Source organism: Trichosurus vulpecula, chromosome 8, assembly GCF_011100635.1.
Source record: "Trichosurus vulpecula isolate mTriVul1 chromosome 8, mTriVul1.pri, whole genome shotgun sequence".
In the NCBI taxonomy this organism is placed as follows: domain Eukaryota; kingdom Metazoa; phylum Chordata; class Mammalia; order Diprotodontia; family Phalangeridae; genus Trichosurus; species Trichosurus vulpecula.
The window spans coordinates 265,788,275-265,814,876 of NC_050580.1; the positions used below are offsets into that span (position 1 = coordinate 265,788,275).

General features: G+C 36.9%; 1 protein-coding gene across 3 annotated transcripts in view; it reads left to right on the top strand.

Moving 5' to 3' along the window:
• SCFD1 (sec1 family domain containing 1) overlaps positions 1 to 26,602 on the top strand; it is a 118,224-nt gene that overhangs the window by 79,268 nt on the left and 12,354 nt on the right. For all 3 annotated transcript variants that reach the window (XM_036735083.1, XM_036735085.1, XM_036735084.1), the window contains 4 exons: positions 8,316 to 8,386; positions 17,730 to 17,809; positions 18,691 to 18,753; positions 19,865 to 19,940. In XM_036735083.1, the coding sequence (XP_036590978.1) occupies positions 8,316 to 8,386; positions 17,730 to 17,809; positions 18,691 to 18,753; positions 19,865 to 19,940 (290 nt within the window). The remainder of the gene's footprint in view (positions 1 to 8,315; positions 8,387 to 17,729; positions 17,810 to 18,690; positions 18,754 to 19,864; positions 19,941 to 26,602) is intronic.

A 26,602-nucleotide genomic window follows, 5' to 3' on the forward strand; every position in this document is an offset into this window, starting at 1 on the left:
ATTTTTAGAGTGAGAATTTTTATCCCAAACTTTATCTTTTTTGTTTAGATTTGAATGTGGTGTCTGTGCAAATGTCTTCAACTGCAGACTACAGAGAACACTGAACTTTATAGTCTTTTCCTTCCTTTTCCACAGTGAAGTTTTGGATCACATATTTGGGGAAAATGAAGCTAACCTCATAGTAAATCTGTCATAAAGCACATTTTCTGTGAGTTCCTTTTTCTCCCCTCCTTATCTCCCATGGCCTAGGTGCCTTCTGCCGCAATATCCCTCTTCTTATCTGTCTCATGTAGTGAAGTGGCCATTCTCCTTACCATGCACAAGTAATCCCACTGCATTTTATCTTCTTTAGCAGATTGCCCACTCTGTCTTACCCACTCTCACTTAACTTCGGTGTCTCCCTTTCTACTTGTCGTTTCTCACCTGCCCACAGACATGCCCGTGTCTCTCCCATCCTCAGAAAACCCTTATTCGATCCCTCTACTCCCACTCTCCATACATCTCCTGCCTTTTGTTGCCAGACTATCTGAGAAGCCCATCTAGAACATGTACCTCCACTTCTTATCTTCTCAATCTTTTGTTTACAATCTGGCTTCCAGTCTCATCATTCAAACAAAAATGCTGTCTCCAAAATTACTCATGATCTCTTAAATTGCCAAATCTAATGGTGTTTTCTGCAGCCTTTAACACAGCCTTCAAACCTCTTCTGTCAGTAGTTTTTCAGAACACTACTCTCACCCGGTTAGTTTTGTTTTTTTGTTTTGTTTTGTTTTTTTGGCAGGGCAATTGGGGTTAAGTGACTTGCCCAAGGTCACACAGCTGGTATATGTGTTATGTGTCTGAGGGCAGATTTGAACTCAGGTCCTCCTGACTCCAGGGCCGGTGCTCTACTCACTGCACCACCCAGCTGCCCGTCTGGTTTTTCTCCTTACCTCTCTAACCACTTCTCAGACTCCTTTGCTGAATCTTAATCCATGTCATGCTCACTGACCTTCAGTATCCTACAGGGCTTTGTCTTGGTCCCTCTTCTCCCTCAGCAGTATTTCATTTGCTGATCTCAGTTCCCATGGATTCCATTAGCATCCCTATACTGATGATTCTCAGATCTTCTTGTCCTGCCCTAGCCTCTCCAGACTCACATCTCTAACTGCCTAGAAGACATCTTGAACTGGGTGTCCAATAGACATCTTAAATTCAATGTGTCCAAAGCTGAACTCATTATCTTTCTCCCCAAAAAAGCCTTCTTCCCTTCCTGACTTTAATAATACTGTTTGAAGGCACCACCATCCCAGGACCACAACCCTAGCACTTTCTTATTCCCCATATCTATTCAAATGCAGAGTCCCCTCGGTTTTGTCTTTATACATTTCTCACTCGCACCCTGCTTCTCTCCTCTCATACTGCTACCATTTAGATGCACGTCCTCATCTACTTATGCCTGGATTATTGTAGTAGCTGCTGATTGGTCTGCCTACATCAAGTCTTTCTCTACTCTAGTCCATCTTCCACTTAGCCATCAAGGCAGTATAAGCCTCACCATGACACTCCCCCACTCAATAAATTCCATTGGTTCCCTATAACCTCCAGGACCAAATATAAAACTCTGTTTGCCTGTTTGCTGTTCAAAGTCTTTCATAACCTAGCTCTGTTAATGATAACCATTGCCATTCTTCTTACACACATACTCTTCATTCTCATTCTTTCTCCCTCTCTCTCTTCCTCCCTCCCTCTCTTCCTCTGTCTCTGTCTCTCTCTCCTTCTCCCTGTCTCTTTCCCTTTCCCTCCTTTCTATCTCCCCTTATTCTTCTCCCCCTCTTTCTTCTCCCTGTCTGCCTCTCTGCTCCGTCCACCCTTCCCCAGTCCGTTGACACTGGCCTCCTTGCTTTTCCTCAAACAAGACATTCATTCCCATCTCCCAGTTCTGAGCATTTTCTCTGGCTAGCCCTCATGCCTGGAATGTTTTCCCTCATCCTTCCCTGGCTTCCTTCAAATCCCAGCTAATAACTTTGCCTTCTACAAGGAAGCCCCTCCCTTAATTTTAAGCCTTTTCCTTTTAATTTGAGCGCCTTTCTTCTGTTGATGTTCCCATCTATCACGTGTATAGCTTGCTTGTACATGCTTGTTTGCTCGTTTCCCCCATTAGACTGGGAACTGCTTGACGGCAGGGCCTGTCTTTTGCTTTTCTTTGTATCCCCAGTGTTTAGCACAGTGTCGGGCACATAACAGGCACTCAGTAAGTTTTTATTGATTAACTGGCATTAAATTTTTTTTCCTTTACTTACTGTATGCTTTTAATAGCACTCCATAGATTTAGGCTAACTCCTGTCCCTTTCTCCTTTTAAGCTGATGTTGAGAAAGTGAGCGCATTAAATAATTTTTCCTTCCAAGTAGCAAGAAGTGAGAAGAAAATACCTCATCTATATTCTAAAGGAATAGTGTAGTGCTTCCACCTATGGAACTTTTCATTTTCTTTCACAGATGTCAGTCACACTAGTCAGTCAATATTTTCTTTGTTCCTACTTTTCCTGATTTCATTTCCCATTCCCATAGCATATACTTCTAATAATATCTTGATTTCTCATAAAGTCACTAGCTTCCACTTGCTCCAATCTAATTTTTAAAGTAGTATTTTCTTCAGTGGTCTTTTGGACCTCCTTTTCCATTTGGCTAATTCTGCCTTTCAAGGCATTCTTCTCCTCACTGGTTTTTTGGAGCTCTTTTGACATTTGAGTTAGTCTGTTTTTTAAGGTGTTGTTTTCTTCAGTGTATTTTTCAGTATTTTTTTGGGTCTCCTTTAGCAAGTCATTGACTTGTTTTTCATGGTTTTCTTGCATCCTTCTCGTTTCTCATCCCAATTTTTCCTCTACTTCTCTAACTTGCTTTTCCAACTCCTTTTTGAGCTCTTCCATGGCCTGAGACCAGTTCATGTTTTTCTTGGAGGCTTTTGATGTAGGCTCTTTCACTTTGTTGACTTCTTCAGGCTGTATGTTTTGGTCGTCTTTGTCACCAAAGAAAGAATCCAAAGTCTGAGACTGAATCTGGGTGCGTTTTCGCTGCCTGGCCATGTTCCCAGCCAACTTACTTGACCCTTGAGTTTTTCATAGGGGTATGACTGCTTGTAGAGCAAAGAGTACTTTGTTCTAAGCTTGAGGGGATGCGCCGTTGATTTCAGAGCTATTTCTATACAGCCAGCTCTGCCACCCCAGCACTCCTCCTTCCTCAAGAACCACCAACCCAGACCTGATGCAAATCTTCAGCAGGCTCTGCACTCCTGCTCTGATCCACCACTTAATTCCTCCCACCACGTAGGCCTGGGGCCAGAAGTAACTGCAGCTGTAGTTCTGTAGCTGCACCTCCCCCACTGCCCCTGGGGCGGTGGCCGAACCTTGAACTCTGTCCCCAGCAGCTTTTCCCACTAACCTTCTCTGTTGTCTTTGGTGTTTGTGGGTTGAGAAGTCTGGTAACTGCCACAGCTCACTGATTCAGGGTGCTAGGGCCTGTCCTGCCCAGCTCCTGGTCTGGCTGGTCCTGCTGCCTCCCAAGCTGAGCTCTGCTCCCCTGCACTCCCTGCGCAATAGACCTCATCCAGTGACCATCCAGGCTGTCCTGGGCTGGATCCCTGCTTCCCTCTGCTGTTCTGTGGGTTCTGCAGTTCTACAGTTTGTTCAGAGCTATTTTTTATAGGTTTTGGAGGGACGTGGTGGGGAGCTCACGCAAAGTCCCTGCTTTCCAGCCGCCATCTTGGCTCCACCCCTGGAAGTCCCATAGCGTATACTTCTGTCATACAGTTTATATTTATTCCGTCATCTAAAATTCCCCTCTATCTCACTGCCCCATTCTACTCAAACCAATAGAGTCAAAATAAAAATTAATTTAAAGAGAAGTAACTGTCACAGCAACAGAATGCTTTATAGCTGTTTTATCAATATCATGTTAAAGCCTTCGCTTTATAGAGCCAAGTTGAAATACATTTCTAATTTCAGATTTCCCCTCTTTATATCTGCTTTATTTCATTTTTTTCTTTCTTTTTTTCCTAAGATGATTTTTTTTTCCATATGAAGACAAATAAGACTTTCTGTCTGTGGTGATCTCACTGTTTCACTACATGTCTTGGTTAATATTTTAATGTCAGTTTTTCATTCTTTTTTTCCACCAGTCTACAAGTGAGATTCTAGATCATGTTTATAAAAATTTGAATGGTAAGATTAGGTACTTTTTGATTTTGGAGTACATTTTTATCCTTGATAAATGACTCATCATAGAGTTGGAAGGAAGTTAGAATTGTGATCTTTCTACTCCTGGCAAAAACCACACATAAAATTCCCATAATGAATTTAGCAAGAGGAAAAGGTTTTTTTTTTTTTTTTTTTTAACATTTTTAAAGATATGTAAAGGGATAACAGGTATCAAATGTATCAAATCAACAACACGTACTATTTGGCAGTTCCAGGAGATCAGAGAAAGGACTGAATAAGAATGTAGCAGATTATCGGCAGTTAATGAATTCTGATTCTCAGTATTTATTAACTAAGAGACTAGTGTCTAGCAAACTTTATCATTCTGGGCATATTTACCTAAAAATTCACATTCTATTGTTCTGTCATTCACTCACGTCCAAGTCTTCATGACCCTAAGGATCATAAAGTCCCTGGGGTTTTCTTGAAACTTTGATTTACCTACTGCTTCTCCTCAAAACAGTTTCCTTCTCCACTGGATTAAGTCAGAGGTTAAGTGACTTGCCCAGTGTGACCTCGTTAGGGGTTTACTTGATGGAGACACTGGAATGGTTTGCCATTCCTTTTTCCAGCTCATTTTACAGATAAGGAAACCGAAGCAAACGAAGTTAAGTGACTTGCTCAGGGTCACATAGCTAGTAAGTGTTTGAGGCCAGATTGGAACTTGGGTCCTCCTGACTCCGGGGTGGAGGCTCTATCTGCTGAGCCATCTGGCTGCCCCTTAAATTCACATACATTTGTACATAATAATAGCTAGCATGTAGACACCACTTTACATGTGTCATTTGATATTTATAGGCACAAAATTCATAATGACATAAGAGGTTAGGAGGGGCTAAATGGGTGGTGACAGACACTGCTGTGTGATGTAGGAATGTGCAGCGCCTGTAACAGCTTTGGTTCCATTTAAGATAGACTCCCTCTACCCCAAAACCCTATCGCACTTGTTTCTTTTATTGAGAAAAAAGAAAGCAGGACCAACCAGCTTTTCAGCTTTGTTGGACCGTCCTTAACCATTCCCCGTTTGGAGTATCTGTCATTTTGTTAGGTTATCCTGCTCCTCAGGTTCAGGGATGGGGGAGGGAATTATGCCTTCAGCCTTGATACCTCTCTCTTCCTAATCTCAGGTAACAATTCTAGCTTAATACATTATTAAAAGTCATTAGTGGTCTAATGAGAAGCATGAGAGCTGCGTTAGTGTACAGTGCTTCCCTAGAAGTTTCAAATTAATAGTCTGTTTAAAAATCAGTTTGTGTCCTATCCTGGTGCTGTCCCTTGCTCCAGCCTTAACTTAACCACCCAGTAGTTTTTACAGAGTTGTTTGGCAGGTAGGTGCCACAGCGTGTAGAGCACTGGGCCTAAAGTCAGGAAGATCTGGGTTCAAATCTGGACTCAGACATGTACTAGCCAGGTGACCCTGGGCAAATCAATTAACCCTATTTGCCTCACTTTCCTCATCTGAAAAGTGACCTGGAGAAGGAAATGGCAAACCACTCTAGTATCTTTTCCAAAAAAAAAAAACCCTAAATGGAATTATGAAGAGTCAGACATAAATGAAATGATTGAATTAACAAAATTGGTCACTGTGGAAGAGGCCACAGCATGTCCTACGGATTTGCTACTGACATCAACCTAGCTCCCTTGGGGCACTAGACCTGGATGTCACCAAAATAAGATGCCTGACTTGATGAAACTTCAAAAGATGTTTTCAGCCTCCAGCCCTTCCAGAAAATCCTCACATAGGTGGCTGCCTTCACGCGATCATGGAGATAGTTGTTCTCAGTGAGATGCTGGTGGCCCCTGGTTTTGCTGCATTTCTCTAAAGAGGGTGATGGTGAAGACCTCTCCAATCTAGCCATCAGTGTGAATGATTCTTTCAGCAAGAGCAAGCTTTAACAACCTATACCGCGGCCATGAGTTCCTCATTGATAGCCTCAGATGCTTCACAAATGTGATGATCATGGACAAAGTGGCTATGGTTCCTTGCTATGGTGATGTGTGCAAGGGTTATACTCAAGCCTTTGCAACTTTGGAGTCTTGTTCATCGTTCCAGGCATCAATTACATCAATATATTACATATTATCATACTTCAGGCTTCTGTGGAGGCCTGCAAAAACAGAAGCATCTTTGTCATCTCCCCAGGCTACATAGACACCATTGTGGACAAGCGCTTAACGTGGATAAATATATGTGAAGCGACTGAATGAAAATGCAGTCGTGTTGAACGTAAAAACTTGCTTGCACTGCCAAAGTGCACAAAGAATGAATGGTGGGTCATTAAGATGATGGAAAACCAGTCTCAGTGCTTGGGCATGCCACTACCAGTACTGAGGCCCAGCTACCCTAAAGGCTCCAAGTGACCAATTGCTTGTTTGTGCCAGCCCTTATTACTGCACAGAGTAATAAGTGGCATCTAGGTTTGGTTGAAAATAATAACAATAAAATAAAGGTCAGTTTGTAAAGTTTAGGAGATAACAATCCGGACTCCAGACTCTTTCATTTATTGGATACTTTAAGCTCTCTTGGATTTGGATGAATTTAACCATTTGAGATTTAACATTTAATATAAATTAAATAGTAAATGTCTTTGTAGTGCCTTCATTCTTATGGTGCAGAAGGAACTACACAGCTGGAACATAGAACATTTGAAAGCTGTTAAGCTATATAAATGCATCAACTTTGACTCATTAAGCCAAGAAATACTCCCAACTTTATGATGGATAGCATAAAGAATTAACTCAAGAACATACTCTTGCTTCTAGCCCAAATGTCTTCTCTCTCTCTCTCAGGCGCACAAAAGAAACCTTTGGTGGAAAAAATTGGTGATTTGCCTCAAAAAGTTAGGGATATCACCTATAGGTAGATATATATGCATAGGCATATCTAAATATCTATTTCTTTTGAATTCTGGTAAAAAATAAGTTATTTACATCAAAATAGTCAATTAGAAGTTTCAGGGTTTTTTTTTAATGCCTTTTGCTAATCGGCTGTCTTGTTATCTTACCCATTTTGAAATTTTAGTACCAAATTTATTTCCCCATCTAAATTTCACAAGGTTTAAAAAATAAAATAGAAAGCTTCATGCCTTAATTCCAGGAGAATGTGACATATTAAGAAAATTCTTCTTTCTGATGTATATATTGATGTCAAAGAAGGGATGAAGAAAGACACGAGTATATGAGAAGTCCAGGAGGGTCACATTGTGGCAGCTCCACATTGTCTCCCTAGTATTCTGTTACTGCAGTAATGATGGTTGTCTGGAGGCATGAGGAGCATGTGCGCGCATCCCAAGGGAGAGTGAAGAGGCAGGGAAGAAGAGCACAGAACTCATGAGAAGGTGGAGGTTTGAGGCATGGCCCTGCTGCCAGCCGTGGGACTGTGGGAACCTTGTTTAACCTTTCTGAGCTTCGCTTTTCTCATCTGTAAAACTGTAATGATGGCCTTCACGCTGTGTACGTTACCAGTGGTGAGTTGTCAGATCGCGCACATCTTAAAGCATTGCATCAGTGCGAGATACTGGCAATTGTCAACGCTGTTTTGTTATTTTTTAAGAGGTTGTCTGGAACCAGTACTATGCTTGTTTTGTTTAAGATTGTTTGGAATTGGCCCCCGTATTTGTTCTTACTTTTTCATTTTTTTTTTTTGTCATATTCAAGAGGCAAGAAGGTCTTAGCATTTTTTTTCTTATACATTGGGTCATCATCCATCATCTTATGAAAGGAAGTCTCTTTTTCCTTATCCTACAATAAAGTAGCTATTCTGCATTCTTACTAATTGGAAGGATGTACTTTAGGGTAATAATACTTAAGTGGTAAGGAATGAAGTTGGCATTCATTTGGTAGAATTTTCTAAGTTAATCCCATTTTAATTTAGTTAGAACTTAGACAGAAGTTGCCTAACTGATGATTTTAATTTTAACTCAGTAAGTTTTTTTCTATATCAGTTATATTTGGAACCATTATTCTGTTTCTATCTGTCAGTTTTCCATTCAGGTTAATGTATGCAGCCATTTGTTACAACATGGTAGTAGGTGTATACGAGGTGTTTTTTTAAACAAAATCCACATTTTCCCTACACAGCAGGAACTCCAGAAGATAAGATGAGACTGTTCCTTATCTATTACATAAGTGCGCAGCAAGCTCCCTCTGAGGTACGTCCTTTGTTTTTGTTCTCTAAAAGTCTTGTTTGAAAAATAACTGCTGCTGACTGGAGTTTCATAAACAGAGTGAGTCACTCTGACCAACTATATATTTCATTCCTTTCATTAGAGAAAAGCCATTTGGTAAGGCTTGGTGTATAGATCCTGCTGATTTTTATGGCAGCATTTTTTGTCATGGGAAAGCCCATTCATGAAATGTCTATTTTTAAGTTGATGAAATGTGAACATAATTCTCGTAAAGAAAAAAATCTTATAGACGATAATATTTTCCAAGTTATCGAAACCAAGTTTTTTCTTGTTACTCTTTTTGACAAATTGAGTTAAGTGTCTGAGAAATGTGGGTAACTCTAGTATTTCATCAGAAAACAGCTATATACATAAAACACAATTTTCTGTCTACAGTCAGTTATCAAATATTTATTAAGCATCATTTATGTTCCAAGCATTGAGAAGGCAAAACAAAAATGAAAAAACTCCTTGCCTACAAGTAGCTTTTATGGTTCTTGAAATTCCGATTTTAAACCCATTTCTTTAAGTCATAGGCAGTTGTACTTTTCCCTTTCCCCAAAGAAATCTTTTATTTGAAGTGACCATTAAAAATCTTAACAAGTAGATGTAATTTTGGAAATAATGTCTCAGAGGATTCTGGGAAGATAGCAGGAAATACTGGGCTCTCCAAATTTCTCCCACAAACAAGACAAAATATCACCTCAAAGTAAACTTGGCGCATCAGAAATAATTAAAACTTGGAGTAAAGCAGTTGTCCACCTAAGACAACTTGAGAGGACCTTAGGAAAGACTGAACCTCCAGGGGCAGAGGTTTGACCCAAGAGAAGTACAGCCACCTCCTGGCAGACTCTACTGAATCAACAAAAAAGAAGCCCAGGGGCATCTGAGTAGGGGAAGATTGAGGGACGCTCCAGTGTCAGGGAATGCCAGGCCCAGTTGTGCTGACCAGATGCAGTCCTGAGCTTCAGCTGTTGATTAGTTGCCCTACTGGCTGTGGGCACTTGGCAAGAAAATGGAGATCCTGGTTGTGCTTCCGGGGAAGAGGGGTGAGCTGCAGTCTGCAGCCACAGGAGAAACTGCTGGGAACAAGAGCATTTGCAGTGGCAGCATGGCTGGGAGCCCTAGCCATGGTTCTGGGGTGGAGAGGAGTACCCAAGGTCAGATCCTTCCTTCCCTCCCCCCAAATAGCTCAGACAACAACAGTGAGAAAAACCTGAAGTCTGAGGCAGCATCCCCACACCTCAGAACTGGAATATTACTATAATGATCAGTTGCTAATAATAATAATAAGTAAACAGAAGAGAAAGAACTCAACCATAAATAGCTACTATGGAGACAGAGAAGATATGAGTTTATGCTCAGAAAAAGCTAATGAAGTTAAAAAAAAAAACATTCCTACTTCAAAGAAAAATGTCAAATGATCACAAGCCCAAAAAGAGTTCTTGGAAAAGCTTAAAAAGGACTTTAAAAATCAAATAAGAGAAGTTGGGGAAAAATTAGAGAAAAAAGTAAGAGCAATCTAAGAAAATCAGGAAAATTATGAAAAGAAAGTCAACCAATTGGAAAAAGTGATCCAAAAAATAAAGGAACAAAACCCTTGAAAACTAGACTTGGGCAAGGGGAAGCTAATGACATTAGAAGACAAAATCAAAAGAATGAAAAAATAGAAGAGAATGTGCAACATCTCATTAGAAAAGCTAGATCTAGAGAACAGATCAAGAAGAGACAAGAATCATTGGAATGCCTGAAAGTTATGATTTAAAAAATTGTTCTTGATACAATATTACAAGAATTATTCAGGAAAATTGCCCTTAAGTTCTAGAAAGAAAGGGTAAAATAGAAATAGAAAAAAATCTACCCATCACCACCCGAAAGAGATCCCAAGATAAAAAGTCACAGGAACATCATAGCAAAGTTTCAAAGCTCTCAGGTTAAGGAGAATATACTATAAGCAATAAGGAAAAAAAAAACAATTTAAATACTGTGGAGCTAAAGTCAAGAATAACACAAAATCTAGCAACTTCTGCATTAAAAAACCGGAAGGCTTAGTACATATTTCAAAGAGCAAAGGAGCTAGGTTTGCAACCAGAAATAACTTACTCAGCAAAGTGGAGTATAATTCTAATGAAAAATAAATTAATGAATTGGTAGACTTTCAGGTTTTTATGAGAAAAAGACCAGAACTCAATGGAAAATTTAACATACAAGATCCAGGAGAAACATAAGGTGAACGTTTAAAGACCAATTATAAGGGACTCAGTAAGGTCAAACAGTTTGGTTCTTATATGGGAAGATATTATCTGTACTGTTTAAGAATGTTGTTATTACTAGGGTAATTTGAAAGTATATGTAGATGAAAGGCTTGGGGTTGAGTATGATGGGATGATTCTAAAAAATAAAATTGGGTAGGAAGAGGTAAAATGGAGAAATTATCTCATACAAATGAGGCATGAATTAAAGAATTGTTACAGTGGAAGGAGGTGGGGGTGCAGGGCTGGTAATGCTGGAATCTTATTCTCATTGTAGCTGGGTTAAAGAGGGAATAGCATACATCTAGAAGGGTGTAAAAGTCTTCTAAATTTATAAAGAAATAGGACAAAAGGACAGGATAAGGGAAGGACTGTTAGAAGAATGTGTAGATCAAGAAGTAAGAGGGTTTGGCCTTGGAGACAGGAGGACTGGAGTTCAAATGTGACCTCACACACTTACTAGCTGTTTGACCTAGGGCAAGTCACTTAGCTCTGATTTCCTCAAAAAAGAAGAGGGGGGAGGAGTAGTATAAGGGAGGGATTCTTAGAGGGGTAGGTAGATTAAGGACTAGAAGGGTAAGGGGTGAGGATAAGGGAGAGCTTCTGATTAGGAAAGTAATGGTTAGAAGTAAATCAGATGTGTGAGGAGGTATAGGGTAAAAAGAATGATAAGGATAATAGGAAAAAATAGGATAGAGGGAAATACACAGATAATAATTAAAACTTTGAATGTAAATGGGATGAACTCACCCATGAAATGGAAACAGATAGCAGAATGGATTAAAAATCAGAATCAGACAATATATTGTTTACAAGAAACACATTTAAGAATGAGAGATACACAGAGAGTTAAAGGGCTGGAGTAGAATTTATTATGCTTCAGCTGAGGCAAATAAAACAGGGATAGCAATCACATTTTAGGCAAAGTTAAAGCTAAAATAGATTTAATTAAAAGACATAAGCAGAGAAATTACATTATGATAAAAGGTACCATAGAAAATGAAGCAATATCAATGCTAAGTCCATGTGCACCAAATGTTACAGCATCTAAATATTTAAAGAAAAAGTCAAACAAATTAGAGACAAAAATATAGAGTACAAAAATAGTGGAGTACTTTAACCTTCCCCTCTCAGAACTAGATCAATCTAACCAAACAATAAATAAGAAAGAAGTTGAAGAGGTGAATAGAATCTTAGATAAGCTAGATATGATAGCTGTCTGGAGAGAATTGAATGGTAATAGAAAGGATTACACCTCTATCTCAGCAGTACATGGCACTGTTACAAAAATTGACCATATATTAAAGCATAAAAACCTAAAAGTTAAATGCAAAAAAGCAGAAATTCTGAATGCATCCTTTTCAGATCACAATACAGTAAAAATTATATTCAATAAGGGACCATGGAAACAGAGATTAAAAGCTAACCATTACCTCTTTAACAGCCTAATCTTAAAGAATGAGTGGGTTAAAGAACAAATCATAGAAACAATAATTTCATCAAAGAATAACAGTAGTGAGACGGCAATTCAAAACCTATGGGGTGCAACAAAAGCAGTTATCAGAGGAAAACGTATGTCTCTAAATGCTTATAGCAATAAAATAGAAGAAGGCCAGATCATTGAATTGGGTATACAATTTAAAAAACTAGGAAAAGAACAAATTAAAATCCCCTAATTAAACATCAAATTGGAAATCTTAAAAATTAAAAGTGAAATTAATAAAATTGAATATAAGAAAACCGCTGAATTAATAAATAAAACTAGGAGTTGGTTTTATGGAAAAAAAATTAATGAAATAGAGAAACCGTTGGTTAGTATCATTAGAAAAAAGAGAGACGAAAACAACCACTAGTACAAAAAATAAAAGGTGAATATACCACTAATGAAGATAAAATCAAAGGAGGAGTTATTTAGCCCAATTATATGCCAATAGATTTAACAATTTAAGTGAAATTGAAGAATATTTACACAAATATAAAATGCCTAGATTAACAGAAGAAACAATGTCGTAATAAACCTATTTTAGAGAAAATGAATGGACCATAAATCAGCTTTCTAGGAAAAAAGCACCAGGACAAGATGGATTTGCAAGTGAATTCTACCAAACATTTAAAGATCAACTAATTCCAGTATTAAATAAATTATTTGTAGTAAAAGGCAAAAAAGGAATCCTACCAAACACCTTTTATGAAACAAATATGGTACTGATACCTAAACTAGGAAGATAAAAACGGAGAAGGAAAATTATAGACCTATTTCATTAATGAATATGGATGCAAAAGTCCTAAAAAAAAATACCAACTAGGAGACTACAATGATATATTACAAAGATTGTACATTGTGACCAAATAAGATTTATACTAAGAATGTAATGATGGTTTAACATCAGGAAAACTATTAACATAATTGATTACATATCAATAACAAAAGTAACAAAAATCATAATTATATCAATAGATGTAGAAAAAATACTTTTGATAAAATATAACACTCTTTTTAAAAAACACTTGAAAGCATAGGTATAAATGGATTTTTCCTTAGAATGATAAGAAACATCCACCTTAAACCATCAGCAAGTATTATTTGTAATAGGGATAAGCTAGAAGGCTTCCCAGTAAGATCAGGAATGAAATAGAAATGCTAGCACTCGTGATAGGAGAAGGAAAAAGAAATTTAAGGAATCAGAATGGGCAATGAGGTAATAAATCTATGTCTTTTGGGAGACAATATGATGATATGCTAGGAAAATCCTAAAAATTCAACTAAAAAGTTAGTGGAAACAATAATTATAGCAAAGTAGCTGTATCTAAAATAAACCCTTATAAATCATCAGCATTTCTATATATCAATAGCAAAACTCTGAAAGAAGAGATAGTAAGAGATACTTCACTTAAAATAACTATAGATAGAATAAGATACCTGGGAGTATACCTAAGAAAACAAACCTGAGAACTATATGAACATAGTTATAAAATAATTGTTTGTGCAGATAAAGTCAGATTTAAATAATTGAGAAATACTCATTGTTCATGGGTGGGCAGAGCCAATATAATAAAATGGCAGTTCTACCTAATCTCTTTAATGCCATCCCAATTACCAAAAATACAATTTACTGAGCTAGAAAAAATAATGTAGAACTCATTTGGATGAACAAAGGTCAAGACTATCAAAGGAATTAATGAAAAAGTATATAAAGGAAGGAGGTTTAGCAGTACTAGCTCTTAAACTATACCATATAAGGGAGTATTTACAAAACTATCTGGTACCAGCTAAGAAATAGAAAGGTAGATCAGTGGAACAGAGTGAATATAGAATACACAGTAGCAAATGATTATAGTAATCTTGTGTTTGGGATAAGAATTTTTTTATAAGAATTCATTATTTGGTAAAGAAAAAAAATTGTAGGGAAAGCTGGAAAGCAGTCTGGCAGAAATTGGACATAAACCAGTCTTACACAATTTACCAAGATAAGGTCAAAATGTTTACATGACCTAGGTATAAAAGGAGATATCTTGAGAAAACTAGAAGGACATGAAACATATTACCTATCAGACTTAAAGCAGAACAATTTATGAATAAACTGCGTTAGAGAGAGCACTGTGAGGTATTAAATGGATAACTTTAATTACATTAAATTAGTCAAGATTAGAAGGAAAGCAAAGTTGGAGGGAAATTTTTATAGGCAGTATCTCAGATAATTTTTTTAGGTAGTGGCTCTTTTTATAGACTGTGTCTCTTACATCTCAAATATATAAAGAACTTTGTCAAATTTATAAAGTATACGAGTCATTCCCCAATTGATACATGGTCAAAGGATAGGAACAGGTAGTTTTTTGATGCAGAAATCAAAGCATATATATGTGTGTGTGTATATACATATATGTGTGTGTGTGTGTGTACATATATGTATATATATATGTGTATGTATATATATTCTCATGAAAAAATGCTCTAAATCACTATGGAGTAGAGAAATGCAAATTTAAAAACTTTGAGGTATCACCTTATACCTAGCAGATTGGCTAAAATGATAGAAGGGGAAAGCTACAAGTGTTGGATGTGATGTGGAAAAACTGGGACACTAATTCACTGTTTGGTGGAACTGTGAACTGGTCCAATCATTTTGGAGAGCAGTCTGGAATTATGCTCAAAGAGGTATACAACTTTGGATACTCTCTGACCAAGCAATATTACTACTGGGTCTGTTTCCCAAGGTGATTAGGGAAAAAGGAAAAGAACTTATATGTTCTAAAATATTTATAGCAGCTCTCTTTGTGGTAGCAAAGAACTGAAAATTGAAGGGGATGCCTGTCAATTGGAAAAATGGCTAAATAAGTTGTGGTGTATGATTGGGATGGAATACTACTGTGCTATAAGAAATGATGTGTTGGTTGATTTTAGAAAACTATGTAAATTCTTGCATGAAATAATGAAAAGTGAAATGAGCAGAATCCACAGAATGTTGTACACAGTAACAGCAGTATTGTTCTAAGAACAACTTTGAATGACTCAGTCATTTTTGGTATTATAAATACTCAAATCAACTACAGAGGAACTTTGAAGGAAGACATTATCCATATGCAGATAAAGAATTAATAAAAAGACAAACATATTTGTGTCCTTCTTTGGGACGGGACGGGGCAGGGAGGGGGAGGGAGAAAAAAAGTGCATAGCAGAAATCAAAAGAAAACTTAGAAGGAAGCACAGAAAAGCAGGGTAGCTTTGAAAATGGGGAGTATTTATTACACAGTTGTTTTTTTAAACAGTGTGAAATGGAAATTCATTCTTTTATATTAAACCCTCTTTTTGTGTTGTGCTGTGTACATGGAAATGCCTCCCCCCCCCCTTCTTTATCTTTTTGTATTTAAGTTCAAAATGAATTTTAAAAAAAATCTGGGAGTGATTATTTCCTTCCCCTTAAAAAAACTTTATGAAAATTGATAAGCATGAAAACTTGAAATTTGGCATCATTAGATTTGTTCATCTATTTAGCCATATCTAAGTAAGCTCCTTTAGTGATTATAGGTGAATTAATACTTATGTTAAAAGAATATATCAATCACAACTATTACTAAACTTTCTACCATAATATCTCTTAGGTCTTATTTTAAAAATTATCAGTTTCACTTCAGGTAATTCATATAATTCTATAAGACTAGTTTAATACTCTAAGTAGTTTTCTATTTCCATATTTCTATTTAAATATTGTGGGTATTTTATTGATCTCTTTTAAAGACAGATTATCCTGGCATTTTTAAGGATGTGTTTTATTTTATGTATTGGCTTTGAATCTTATGTCTTTGTTTTGAGGGTTAAAAAAATATCTAAAGCCAAACTGTTAAAAAATATAAAAAATAAAATCATTAGAAAAAAATTTACAGAGTTTGAATTCTTTCTTTTGCACTTGAGAAGGAACATTTGTGAACCCTTCTTAATTTCACCTCCCATTTATCCTTAAAATGTAGAATGGGTGTGTTATTTCAGGACATACTTTGTCCTCTCCTGTCACAAGCTCATGATACATATTTTCAAAAAGCTCACTATGAAAGTAATTGAAGTGTAAGGGCAACATTTGTTGCAGAGAATGAAGAGGTTAAGAAATTCTATTAAGAGCTCAGTAAGATCTTCCAAGTTACATATTGGAAATGTTGGTTCAGGAGTAAGAAACAAGAAAGGCCAAAGGCTTCGTAAAGATCATAAAGACAAGTCTCACACCTGTTTCTCATGAATACTTTCTTCAGGAAGATATTTGATAAGCTGGGAATGTTTTAAGTACTAATTAACATGACAAAAATTAATTACATATTGTAACAGGTAGAAAACAGCTGGTTACTGTTACAGTACTCACTTTCGAATCAGTTGTCTGTATGTAGTCAAACTTCTGACTAGTTAGATCAGAGATAAAAACCAATAACAAATTAGAAGAAAAAAGAGATGATATGGTGAGGCAGCAATCACTAACTTATTTAAGTAAGCTGTTGACACACACAGAAATGAAAAATGGGTGTTAAAAGAACAAAAACCTTGTTCTTTCAGATTTTCACCATTTCCTAAAAAAGTTTAACTAGTATAAATTAACTACCACAACGGTGAGGTGAAATTAGAAGAGAAAGCCATCTCAGTCAGCAGACACTTCATTTCCTTGCAGTACAAAGGCAAGGACAGTATATTTTAAAATAAAAACTCATTTGGACAAGCTTAAAAAAAGAGGGTGATGGATAATTATGAGCAGTGTTACCTTATAAAAGAGCAAGAAGCATTTGGGAGTGATTCCTGTCCTCAGCCATTTTATAGTTGTTCACTTCTCTTGCAGTTTAAATAAGCTGCCATTTTGACTGGGGGGGGGGGGGCGGGGTTGATCCTGCGTGCAGCAGTAGGCAATTTTCTCGGGCCCCAAAGAGCTAGTACAAGGCTTGTAGAATGCCTCATTTATTTTTCTTTATAGCTTTCTTCATTTTAGAAACTTGAGGTATAATGGTAATAAACCAGATGCAGTATTTTGCTTGTGACCAAAATATTTTTCTCTATAAACATACCTCTTAAATTTTAATGTAAATGAAATTCATTTTGCCTTAATAAGAATTTCTTATTAATTTAGTTATATCTATATTTTCTAAAATAGGCTATGTAAAACAATGTACCAAGAACAAAAGCTTTATTATTTTTAATTCAAAAGGTCTTGAATTTTTTAACTTGATTCAAAGAGAATTTAACCTTTTCGTTTTATTTTAGCTGCCTGCGTAAGACATGGTTTATGAGTCTTTCCATTTGTCAAATATATTATAAACAAATTATTAGTAAAATATAACTATTAACGATAAATCCATAAGACATCACCGCCAGACCTTGATATGTTCCAGAACCCACAAAGGGAAGGAGCCTTCTAGGGTGCAAAGCCCAAAATACTTCTGGAGATGGGCCAAGAGTTGATGGGATCTCGGGGAATTTAAAGTTACAGCCACTGGTCAGATTTTCTGATTTAATTGATTTATAATAAAGAGATGTTTTTTCTGTTAATTGACATATGGAAGAGTTTACAGTTGTTTACTTGATATGTTCCTTTTTACGATTCCAGGCTGATTTGGAACAATACAAAAAGGCTCTGACCGAAGCAGGATGCAACCTCACTCCCTTGCAATATATCAAACAATGGAAGTAAGTCTTTTTTAACCTCTCCTCTAAATTGATCACTTGAGAGGTATCATTTAATATGATGGAGCAGAGCACTGTTTAGATGTTGAGACAGAACTCTCTTCCTTGGCCTTTCTGCTCCCAGTGCCTCATAACATTAGTTAAAGTAGTAAACACCTAGACAGCTCCAATTCCTCTTCAGTGCTCTCTCCCCCATCTTCCAACTTTTTCTGTACTATTATTTACCCCCTTGAATAACTACTTCATAACATTTCTTAGTTTAAACTTGTAATACACATCTAATCAGTTAGCACATCTTTTCAAATACGCCTTCACAGCATTGCTCATGTCTGTCTCCTCCTCTCGTATGACCACCAACCAAGTAAGGGTCTCTTGACTTCCAGGTGAGTGGTCTTCCCACCACATCCCCGTATCCTTTTTTGGTACTTGGCCTAAAAAAAAGTTGAATAAGACTTTATTGCGGTGGGAGCTTTCTCTACCAAGACAGATGACAATGTGTTTGCGTAGTAGATGAGGCTTAGAAAGTCGCCTGTTTCCTTTCGAGGTTAAGTGACTTGCCAGGAGTGATACAGTGAGTGTCAGAGGGAGGACTTGAACCCACATCTTTCTGACTCCGAAGTTCATCACTCTACCCAGTATCACCCTGCCTTTAGAATAATTGTAGTAATGATGATGATGATGACCGAAATTTACATAATGCTTTTCAGTTTACTAAATGCTTTACTCATAATATCCTTAATCATTGAAGGCTCCCTGTTCTCTTAAGCCAGCACATTTTAGAATGTTTGAAAGTCAAAAGTAATATTCTTAAGCACAGTTACAGTAACATGACTCTCAAAGCCAGTTTTACGATCAGCCTTTATTTTCACGTTGTCATTTCACAGGGCTTTTGCCAAGATGGCTTCAGCTCCAACCAGCTATGGAAATACCGCCACTAAACCAATGGGGTAAGTAACTTTTTTTTAATGATTATCTAACTCCTCTTGCTTCAGTTAACCATGCAGAAATATGATTAAACTATAGCCGAGGCACATTCATTTGTTGGGAAAGCCAGAGGAGAATCCTGCCAAAGATGCAGTCCTGCTAGTAGGGGACAGCCTGACCACCAGCGTCCAGGTCCTCAGCCTTTTGGGAGTTGCCAAAGGGAGAAAGTACTCTTTCTCCACCCCCCCCACCCCCCCCCCCCGCCAACTCTTATCATGATGCTGTAGTAAAACTCTTTACCAAAGATTGATAAATGTCTGTGTTGTTATAAACAGTTATTAAAACACAGCAGAATATGGTAAGTTTCATTTGGGAGTCACAAATAACAATGATTTTGTAGTACTTCAAATTCTAATTTTGAAAAATGTAAGTGAACAGTTTTTATAAGATATGTTAGAACATTTTGTATACCTGCTAATGGTTATATCCTTCAAAAACTGCTATTTAATCTATCATGATACTTCATAATTTTTTTATTTTGACAGATAATTCAGATAGTACATATTATTAGGAAGAATACTTTGTAGCATAATTGAATGAAATTTTCTAAGAATGATGAGTGTTTCAACAATATGACTGCTTTTGAAAATTTAATATATAGCAATTAAGAATTCAAGCTGAGATGCAGCAGCCATGCGCCATTCATTATAAGAGTGGACTGAACATTTAAGTTCAGATGACAAATCCAAAATGATGTGTGAAAAGATGTGTTTATTTTCAACATCTTCCTGCATTTTGTTTTACTTAAGTAGCAAAAGCAAGGTATTGAAATACTTTCTTTAGAGTTGTATCTCAGCATGAAGAATAAAGGAAAAGAGCAAAGGAAATCCCTTCAGATTGGAAAATACCTAAAAGATAAAATATTTTAATGACAGTTCGTCATGCTAGCTATTTTGTTAATGATTATTGACCAGCAAATAAAATGTGAATATTATTATAATGGTCAACAAAATTACATAAATCTATGAAAACAGAGGCTGCTACTATTCATATTCTATGAAAATGAAGGTGGTTGTTGAGAAGCTGTAAAAGTCATTTGTATTTAGTAATCTATTTTCGCATTCCTGCCTCCAGTCTCTTATCCCGGGTCATGAACACAGGGTCACAGTTTGTGATGGAAGGAGTGAAGAACTTAGTATTGAAACAACAAGTAAGTAAAATTTTTAGGCGGGGCAATAGAGGAAGGGCTTCCATCTGTGATTTCATTAGTATAGAGAAATCCCTCTGCCAGTGAAGATCAGTACCTTCTGTGCAATTTATAGTTCAAGAGAGTTGCATAGAGCACTGAAAGATTGTTACTTAACTCAAGATATATAGCCAGTATGTGTTAGAGGCAGGACCAGGTCTTCATAGCTTCAAGGTCAGCTCTTCTACTATGCCACACTGATTTTTAATGAAAGTAGGATATTGCATAATAAACACAAATAGTTGGGCAAATTTGAACTCAGTTTTAATAAGTTGATTTGTTTTCAAACCAAAGTGAAGTAAAATAAGCTTTCCTCCCCTCCTCCCCAAATTGTACTATACACTCACTCACCACCTACCTTTTCTAAGTTTGCATTATTAAATTGCTTCTGTGAGTTTGCTGCTTTGTACTATAATTACTTAACGGTCCATTGTAAGTCAGTTGTTTGTAACTTGTAACATGATTTTTTGTCATCGAAAGAGTGCTATAAATGTTTAGGTTCCCAGACCAGCTCACAAAAGTCTGTATAAACCAAAATATACTTCAAGTATATTACTCAAGAATGGTACTATTTTAGTTAGTTAGTTAATATGACCACTATTTGAAATCATCAGTTTTGTGGGAAAATGCATTCTCTGACATTCTTGGATGTCAGAAAGATATTAGCATCCAAGAAGAGGTGGGGGAGGGAGGTGGGGCTGGGGTAGTTATAAGGCTAAGGGAATACCCCTGGGCCACAGTAACTTTTGTGGTATCTCTGTCTTTCTCTTTTCCTCTCCATCTTTCTCCCCTTTCCTTGTGTAAGAGAAGATAAATAACTGGGGGAATTATGCCCAACATGTTCTGAATTGAGGAACAGTGGGGAGAGTAGGAAAGGCTCTTATGAGTCAGAGATTCCATATGTTACCTTGTACAATAAATATTTGTGTACATGCACATATTGCCTCCCCTACTAGATTAGATTTTAAGTCCCTTGAGTACATGTCTTTTTCCATAATATTTTGCATGCAAGTTTTCAGTAATTATTTCTTAAATGAATTAGGAGCTCCCTGATTTCCCTCCACTGCACATCTAAACCCCTATCTTTACCATCCTTTTTTTCCAGTCTCAGAAGATGAGGTTTGTCTGCTACCCAAGGCTAGCTCATTTACTTGGACCCTTCATCTCTTGTTTCTCACCTCAAGGCATTTGCTTTATTCAATATCATGAATTTTCCCCTCTCTATAACCTCCTTTCCCCAGCCTACAAACATACTTGGGTCTCCCTTATTCATATGATTCCCAGATCTATATATTCAGATATGTTATCTCCCTTGAACTCTAATCCAGTATTTACAGTTACCTCGAACGTAATATGTCCAAAACTGAAGCAATCTAATACAGTGTTCTTTGAAGTATGTCTTTGCAAAATCTGGGTAGTGTGATAAAACTCCCTGGTTTATCTGCCCTTCTTTATCGTGAATTCAGAGATCACATGCTCACTGTCTACCATCATTTCTTCTTTGTTGGTTGGAATCCAGTGACTCTAGGAAGAACTCTTTATTTCCTTTTTCTTTTCTTGAACGTAAGTTTTTATTGATATTTTCTGTATCTTACATTGCCATAGTTATCCAGGTATCCCTTTCGTTAGCCTTCCCAGAGAGCCACCCTATATGACAAAGAGTATTTCTTAGAGAGGAAAAAAAGTCGGCACAATTGATCAGTACATTAAAAAAGTCCAATAACTTGTGCAGTGTGTAGCACCTCCCATCTCCATGAAGGTGTAGATTGGGGGCATCTTCTAATATCTTCTTCTGAGTCTTGTTTAATCTTTTTAATTTTGTTACATTTCATTTTGATTTTTTTTTTGGTGTGTAATTGTGTTTTCTGTCTATATTACTGTTATTGTATATTGTTTTCTTGGCTCTGCTTACTTTACTCTGCTTCAGTTCGTTCTCTTCTGTGTTCATGCTTCTTTATGTTCATCACACGCAGTCACACTCCAATAGATAACATGTACTACAATTTATTTAGCTGTTTCCCAATTGATGGGCCTCTGCTTTGTTTCCAATTCTTAGTTATCCCAAAAAATGCTGCTCTAAATATTTGGGAGTATATAGAGACTTTCTTTCTATTGATGGATTCCTTGGGATAATAAACCCAGGAATGGAGTGTCTTGTTCAAAAAGGGTATGGACATTTTAGTCACTTTTTTGCATGATCTCAGTTTGCTTTCCAAAATGATTATACCATTTAATCGCTCCACCAGCAGTGTATTAGTGTGTTTCCTTCACCTTTTGAAGAATAAAATTATCACTAAGTCACTAAGAATTTGATTTTGGCACAGAGAAAGCTAGAAAACCCTTGCAAATGTCAGGATGCTTGGTTTCACCCCTGTAGTTACTATCATAACACTAACAAACTTCATGCTTGGTTTGTGATCTTTCTCTTTTTTTAGTTTTAATTTGCAGTTCAAAGTTCTCTCCCGCCCTCTACCCTTTCCCCCACCCATAGAGAAGGCAAGGAATATGATGCCCATCTTATAAATGCGAAATCATGGAAAACATGTTTCTGCATTAGCCATGTTCACCAAAAAATCAAGGAAAATTAAGAATGAAACATTTTGATTTCCTTTCTGCACTCTGAGGTCTGTTTTTTCTCCGGAGGTGAATTTGCAATTGTGGTGGATCACTATATTGATGTGATCTGTTTCTCGAGTGGGAGAAGGGAAGGAAACAAACATTTATTAAGCACCTGTTGTATGCCAGGCACTGTGCTCCTCACGATAACCCTTCAGGCTAGGTGCTGTTATTATGGCCCATTTTATAATTGAGGAAACTGAGGCAAACAGGTGTAATGACTTCCCTAGGGTCACATTCCTAAGAAGTATCTGAGGCTGAATTTGAACTCAAGTCCTCAGGACTCCAGGCCCTGCATGCTATTCATTGTGCTGCTTAGCTGCCTTCTTCATCTATTTCCTTCGCCTGTCCAAACGGTCTGTAGCATACTTTCTGTTACCTCCGCTTCTTTCTTCATAACGCTAATCAAGCATTGCCCACTCTGGTTCCTGGCGTTTCTCATCCATGTCGGTGTTCTTCATATATAATGCCACCCTACTGCTTTCATCTTTTGGTTTTTTGTTGAATAAGATAAACATTTCCACCACAGGTATATTTCGGGAGTGAAAACTACTGATATATTAAGTTATGCTGGGATCAGTTTTTGGTTTCTAAAACATTCTGGGTTTTTAAAAGTTCTTTTTCTATGCATGTGAACTTTTTAAACTCTAAGCTGAATAAGGCAGTGGGGCATGAAATTATGTAGGATTAACCATGTTTGTTAGACTTTGCTTTTTCTAGTAAACTAAGAAGGGTTTTTAATGCTGTCTTTTTATGGGCAGCGTGAGCATCGTAGATATCAGCTGTCACATAAAATCTTGAATGATATTAACAGCTTTAGAAGATATTTATATGAGGATAATTTTGCAAGAATGTGGTGATGAATAATGTAGTACAATGAGGTGCATAATTTGAAAGCCTTCTGTTTCACTCAGATTTGTTTGCCAAAATAATTCTTTCAGTTAAAAGATGTTAACACTTAAATGTTAGACCTGCTGTGACCATAGAGATTTGTGCAAATTCCTTTGGTTGGTATCGAGTACTCAACCTTGTTCATTCTGACATTAAACTACCTATCTTCATTTTTTCTTTACAGATCCAAAAGTAGAGATGTTCCCATATTCATTGTCTTTCTTTTTTGGTCCTGTAATCCTGTGCAGAATATTTGTGGTAGTTACTACCTTCCATGTAATAACATAGGTATCTGAACGTCTTCTGTTTTTCCTCAGCCGTCAGTCTCGTTGATGTAGTTTTTATTGTCGTTAAGAGTGTGATATCATTCTACTTTATTCACTGTCATGAACTTCAGTTTTAAAATGTCCAAAAGCTGTGCTTCCTGCTTTAGTGTCACTGAAGACTCCTTTGGCATTCTTTCTGCTTTTATGTCACGGCTGCCGTATCCTTCTCATCTTAGTCTTTATTTGGTTGCTCGGACTACAGGAGTACTAACATTGGTTCCAAACTAAGCACCCCCTTCTAGGAGGCCTGTATTTTTAGATATACAATCGTTCTGAGAGCCAAGATAGTAGGAACTCTTGCTTATCTCTTCACTGTTGCTATCGCAGCAACATCCTTAATAGCAGGATGTCATCAGTTCAAACTTGGAAAGTAAAAAATGATGTAGAAGTAAGTAACCGTAGATTGAGTTTCATGTTCTTTTTGAAAGTCATTTTTTTCAGTGGTTGATGAGGGAATGGACAAGCATGACGTTAGTCTGACTGCTGAGTAAAGAACAGTACCGCACCGCCAGGCCTGGAGTCAGGAAGATTCATCTTCTGAGTCCGCTAGCTCTATGACCCTGGGCAAGCCATTTAACCCTGTTTACCTCAGCTCTTCATCTGTAAAATGAGCTGGAGAAGGAAGTGGCCCAGTATTTCAGTGTCTTTGCCAAGAAAACCCCAGATGGGGTCGCAGAGTCAGATGCTACTGGAAAGATTGAACAGCAGTAACAACAAAAAACCATGCCACGAGATTTCATTTTTTTAGAGAATAACCTGTTGCACACAAGGCTAATGTTATTATCTCAACTTTTCCAGTGACTAAGGTCATAAAACTTGTTAAAAATTTTGGCAGATTTCTTCTAATATTATTTTTCTTGAGATGAAATAATCTCTCGTACTTCAAATTTATATCTTGTGTTTTCCTTATTTAAGAAGGTGACGCTTTATAGAGCGTATATAGATATATAGACGTAACAATGAACCTAGCTTTCCAACTTGTATTCTCAAATTGCGTCTGTTAGTTTCACCCAAATGCTGGGGGTTTATTTTCTTTAAATTTTATTTTTAGATCCAAATTCTCTCACTCCTGCTTCCTCTCTTAGATACTAGTTTTAGACAGTTACCCACCACTATATTACAAAGTTAGTATAATTTAAAAATGATAATAAAGGTGGAATGTCTATAAAGATATCTAAAGACAAAGATCTTCATTTTCTTTGGATTTGAAAGGAGGCCGGTGGGGGGGAGGGCAGCATATTTTCTCATCTGATTAAAGTCCACTGATAACTATTATCATTTCTTTTGTGACTACAAAGATTCCTGGGATGGTGCAGTTTTTGTTAACCCAAGAAAATTTCCCTCCGTGTGTCTTTTCTCTGCTTTTTTGTTTGCTGCTGCAAGATATTTCAGCTAATGATTAAAGGCATACAGCTTTTATTTTTCCAGAACACATGGGTTTTTTGGAGAGAATTTCCTGAAGTGTTCATTCCCATCTTTTAAAAGAAATAATGTACTCCCTCAGATGGCGGAGAAATTAGCAAAGTGTTCTGATTCAGCAGAAGCTTCAGCATTACATAGAGTCCATGAGAACTATAGTGTGTGACAGTGTCACTTTTTAAAAAAATACACGCTCTTCCATTTGGAATTATGCATAAATACTCAGATCATCTACAAAGGGCCAGTGAAGGAAGGTGCTATCCACCTCCAGAGAAAGAACTGATAAAGAGAAATATGCATAGTAGGATTTTGTGTGTGTGCTCCTGTGTGTGTAATGGTAATGGCTGCCTTCTCTAGGGCAGGTTGGGGAAGAAGGGAAGAAGTTGGAACTTAAAACGTAACCAAAAATTTTTTAATTTAAAAATAATTTGAAATTATGCAAAGAACATGAAAAATGTCCTTACCCTTTGAGCAAGAGATCCTATACTGCTAGGCATACACACTTAAACTTTGATTTATTGTGCTTTGCGAATATTGCACTTTTTACAGTATATTGAAAGTTTGTGGCAATCCTGTGTCAAGCAAATCTTTTGGTGCCATTTTTCCAGCAGCATGTGCTCACCGAACTGTTTTTTTTTTTGTTTTTTTGGGTTTTTTTTGTTTTTTTTTTGTTTTTTGCAAATGACATTCCCATCCCTTGCCTTTGCAGTCACCATCCCCAATGCCTGGATTGCACTTACACATACTTCCGCTTTATAGAATCCCTCAATTCTTTGAAGATGCTGTTTAAAGACTACCTGGGACATTAAGCCTTTCCTGATCACCTCAACACCTAGTGCTGTTTCTCTCAAGCTACCTTGTATTTAATACTATTTGTTCTCTATATTTATTCTGTATATGCTTTTATGTGTTATCTTATCCAATGAAGTATAAGCTGCTTGAGAGTAGGGACTGTTTCATATGTGGTATTTCATTTGTAGTATTTTACAGTGGCAAGTACAGTGTCAGGAATGTAGTAGGTGCTCAATAAGTAATTAATTGATTGATTGTTTGATTCAGTAGGGCTTATAATGCTGACCTTTTTTGATATAGTGTTTAGTGTTGCTAAATTTTTTTTTAAGTCTTAAGAAAAGGGAAGAAGTACATTGGGAATTATAGGTGATATTAAACCAAAAAAAATAATTTGTTTTAAATGTCTATGAGCTCTTTTAAGGGCATATAAATTCTTTGGGGCTATTAAATTATTTTTACTTAATTCTTTTGCTAAATATATATTTTTTCATACTAAATACCCAGGTGACCTTTGTTGCTAGACTAGTAAGTAGCTTTTAGTTATACCTAATCAACAGTGGGTAAAGGGCAATTTCATGTATT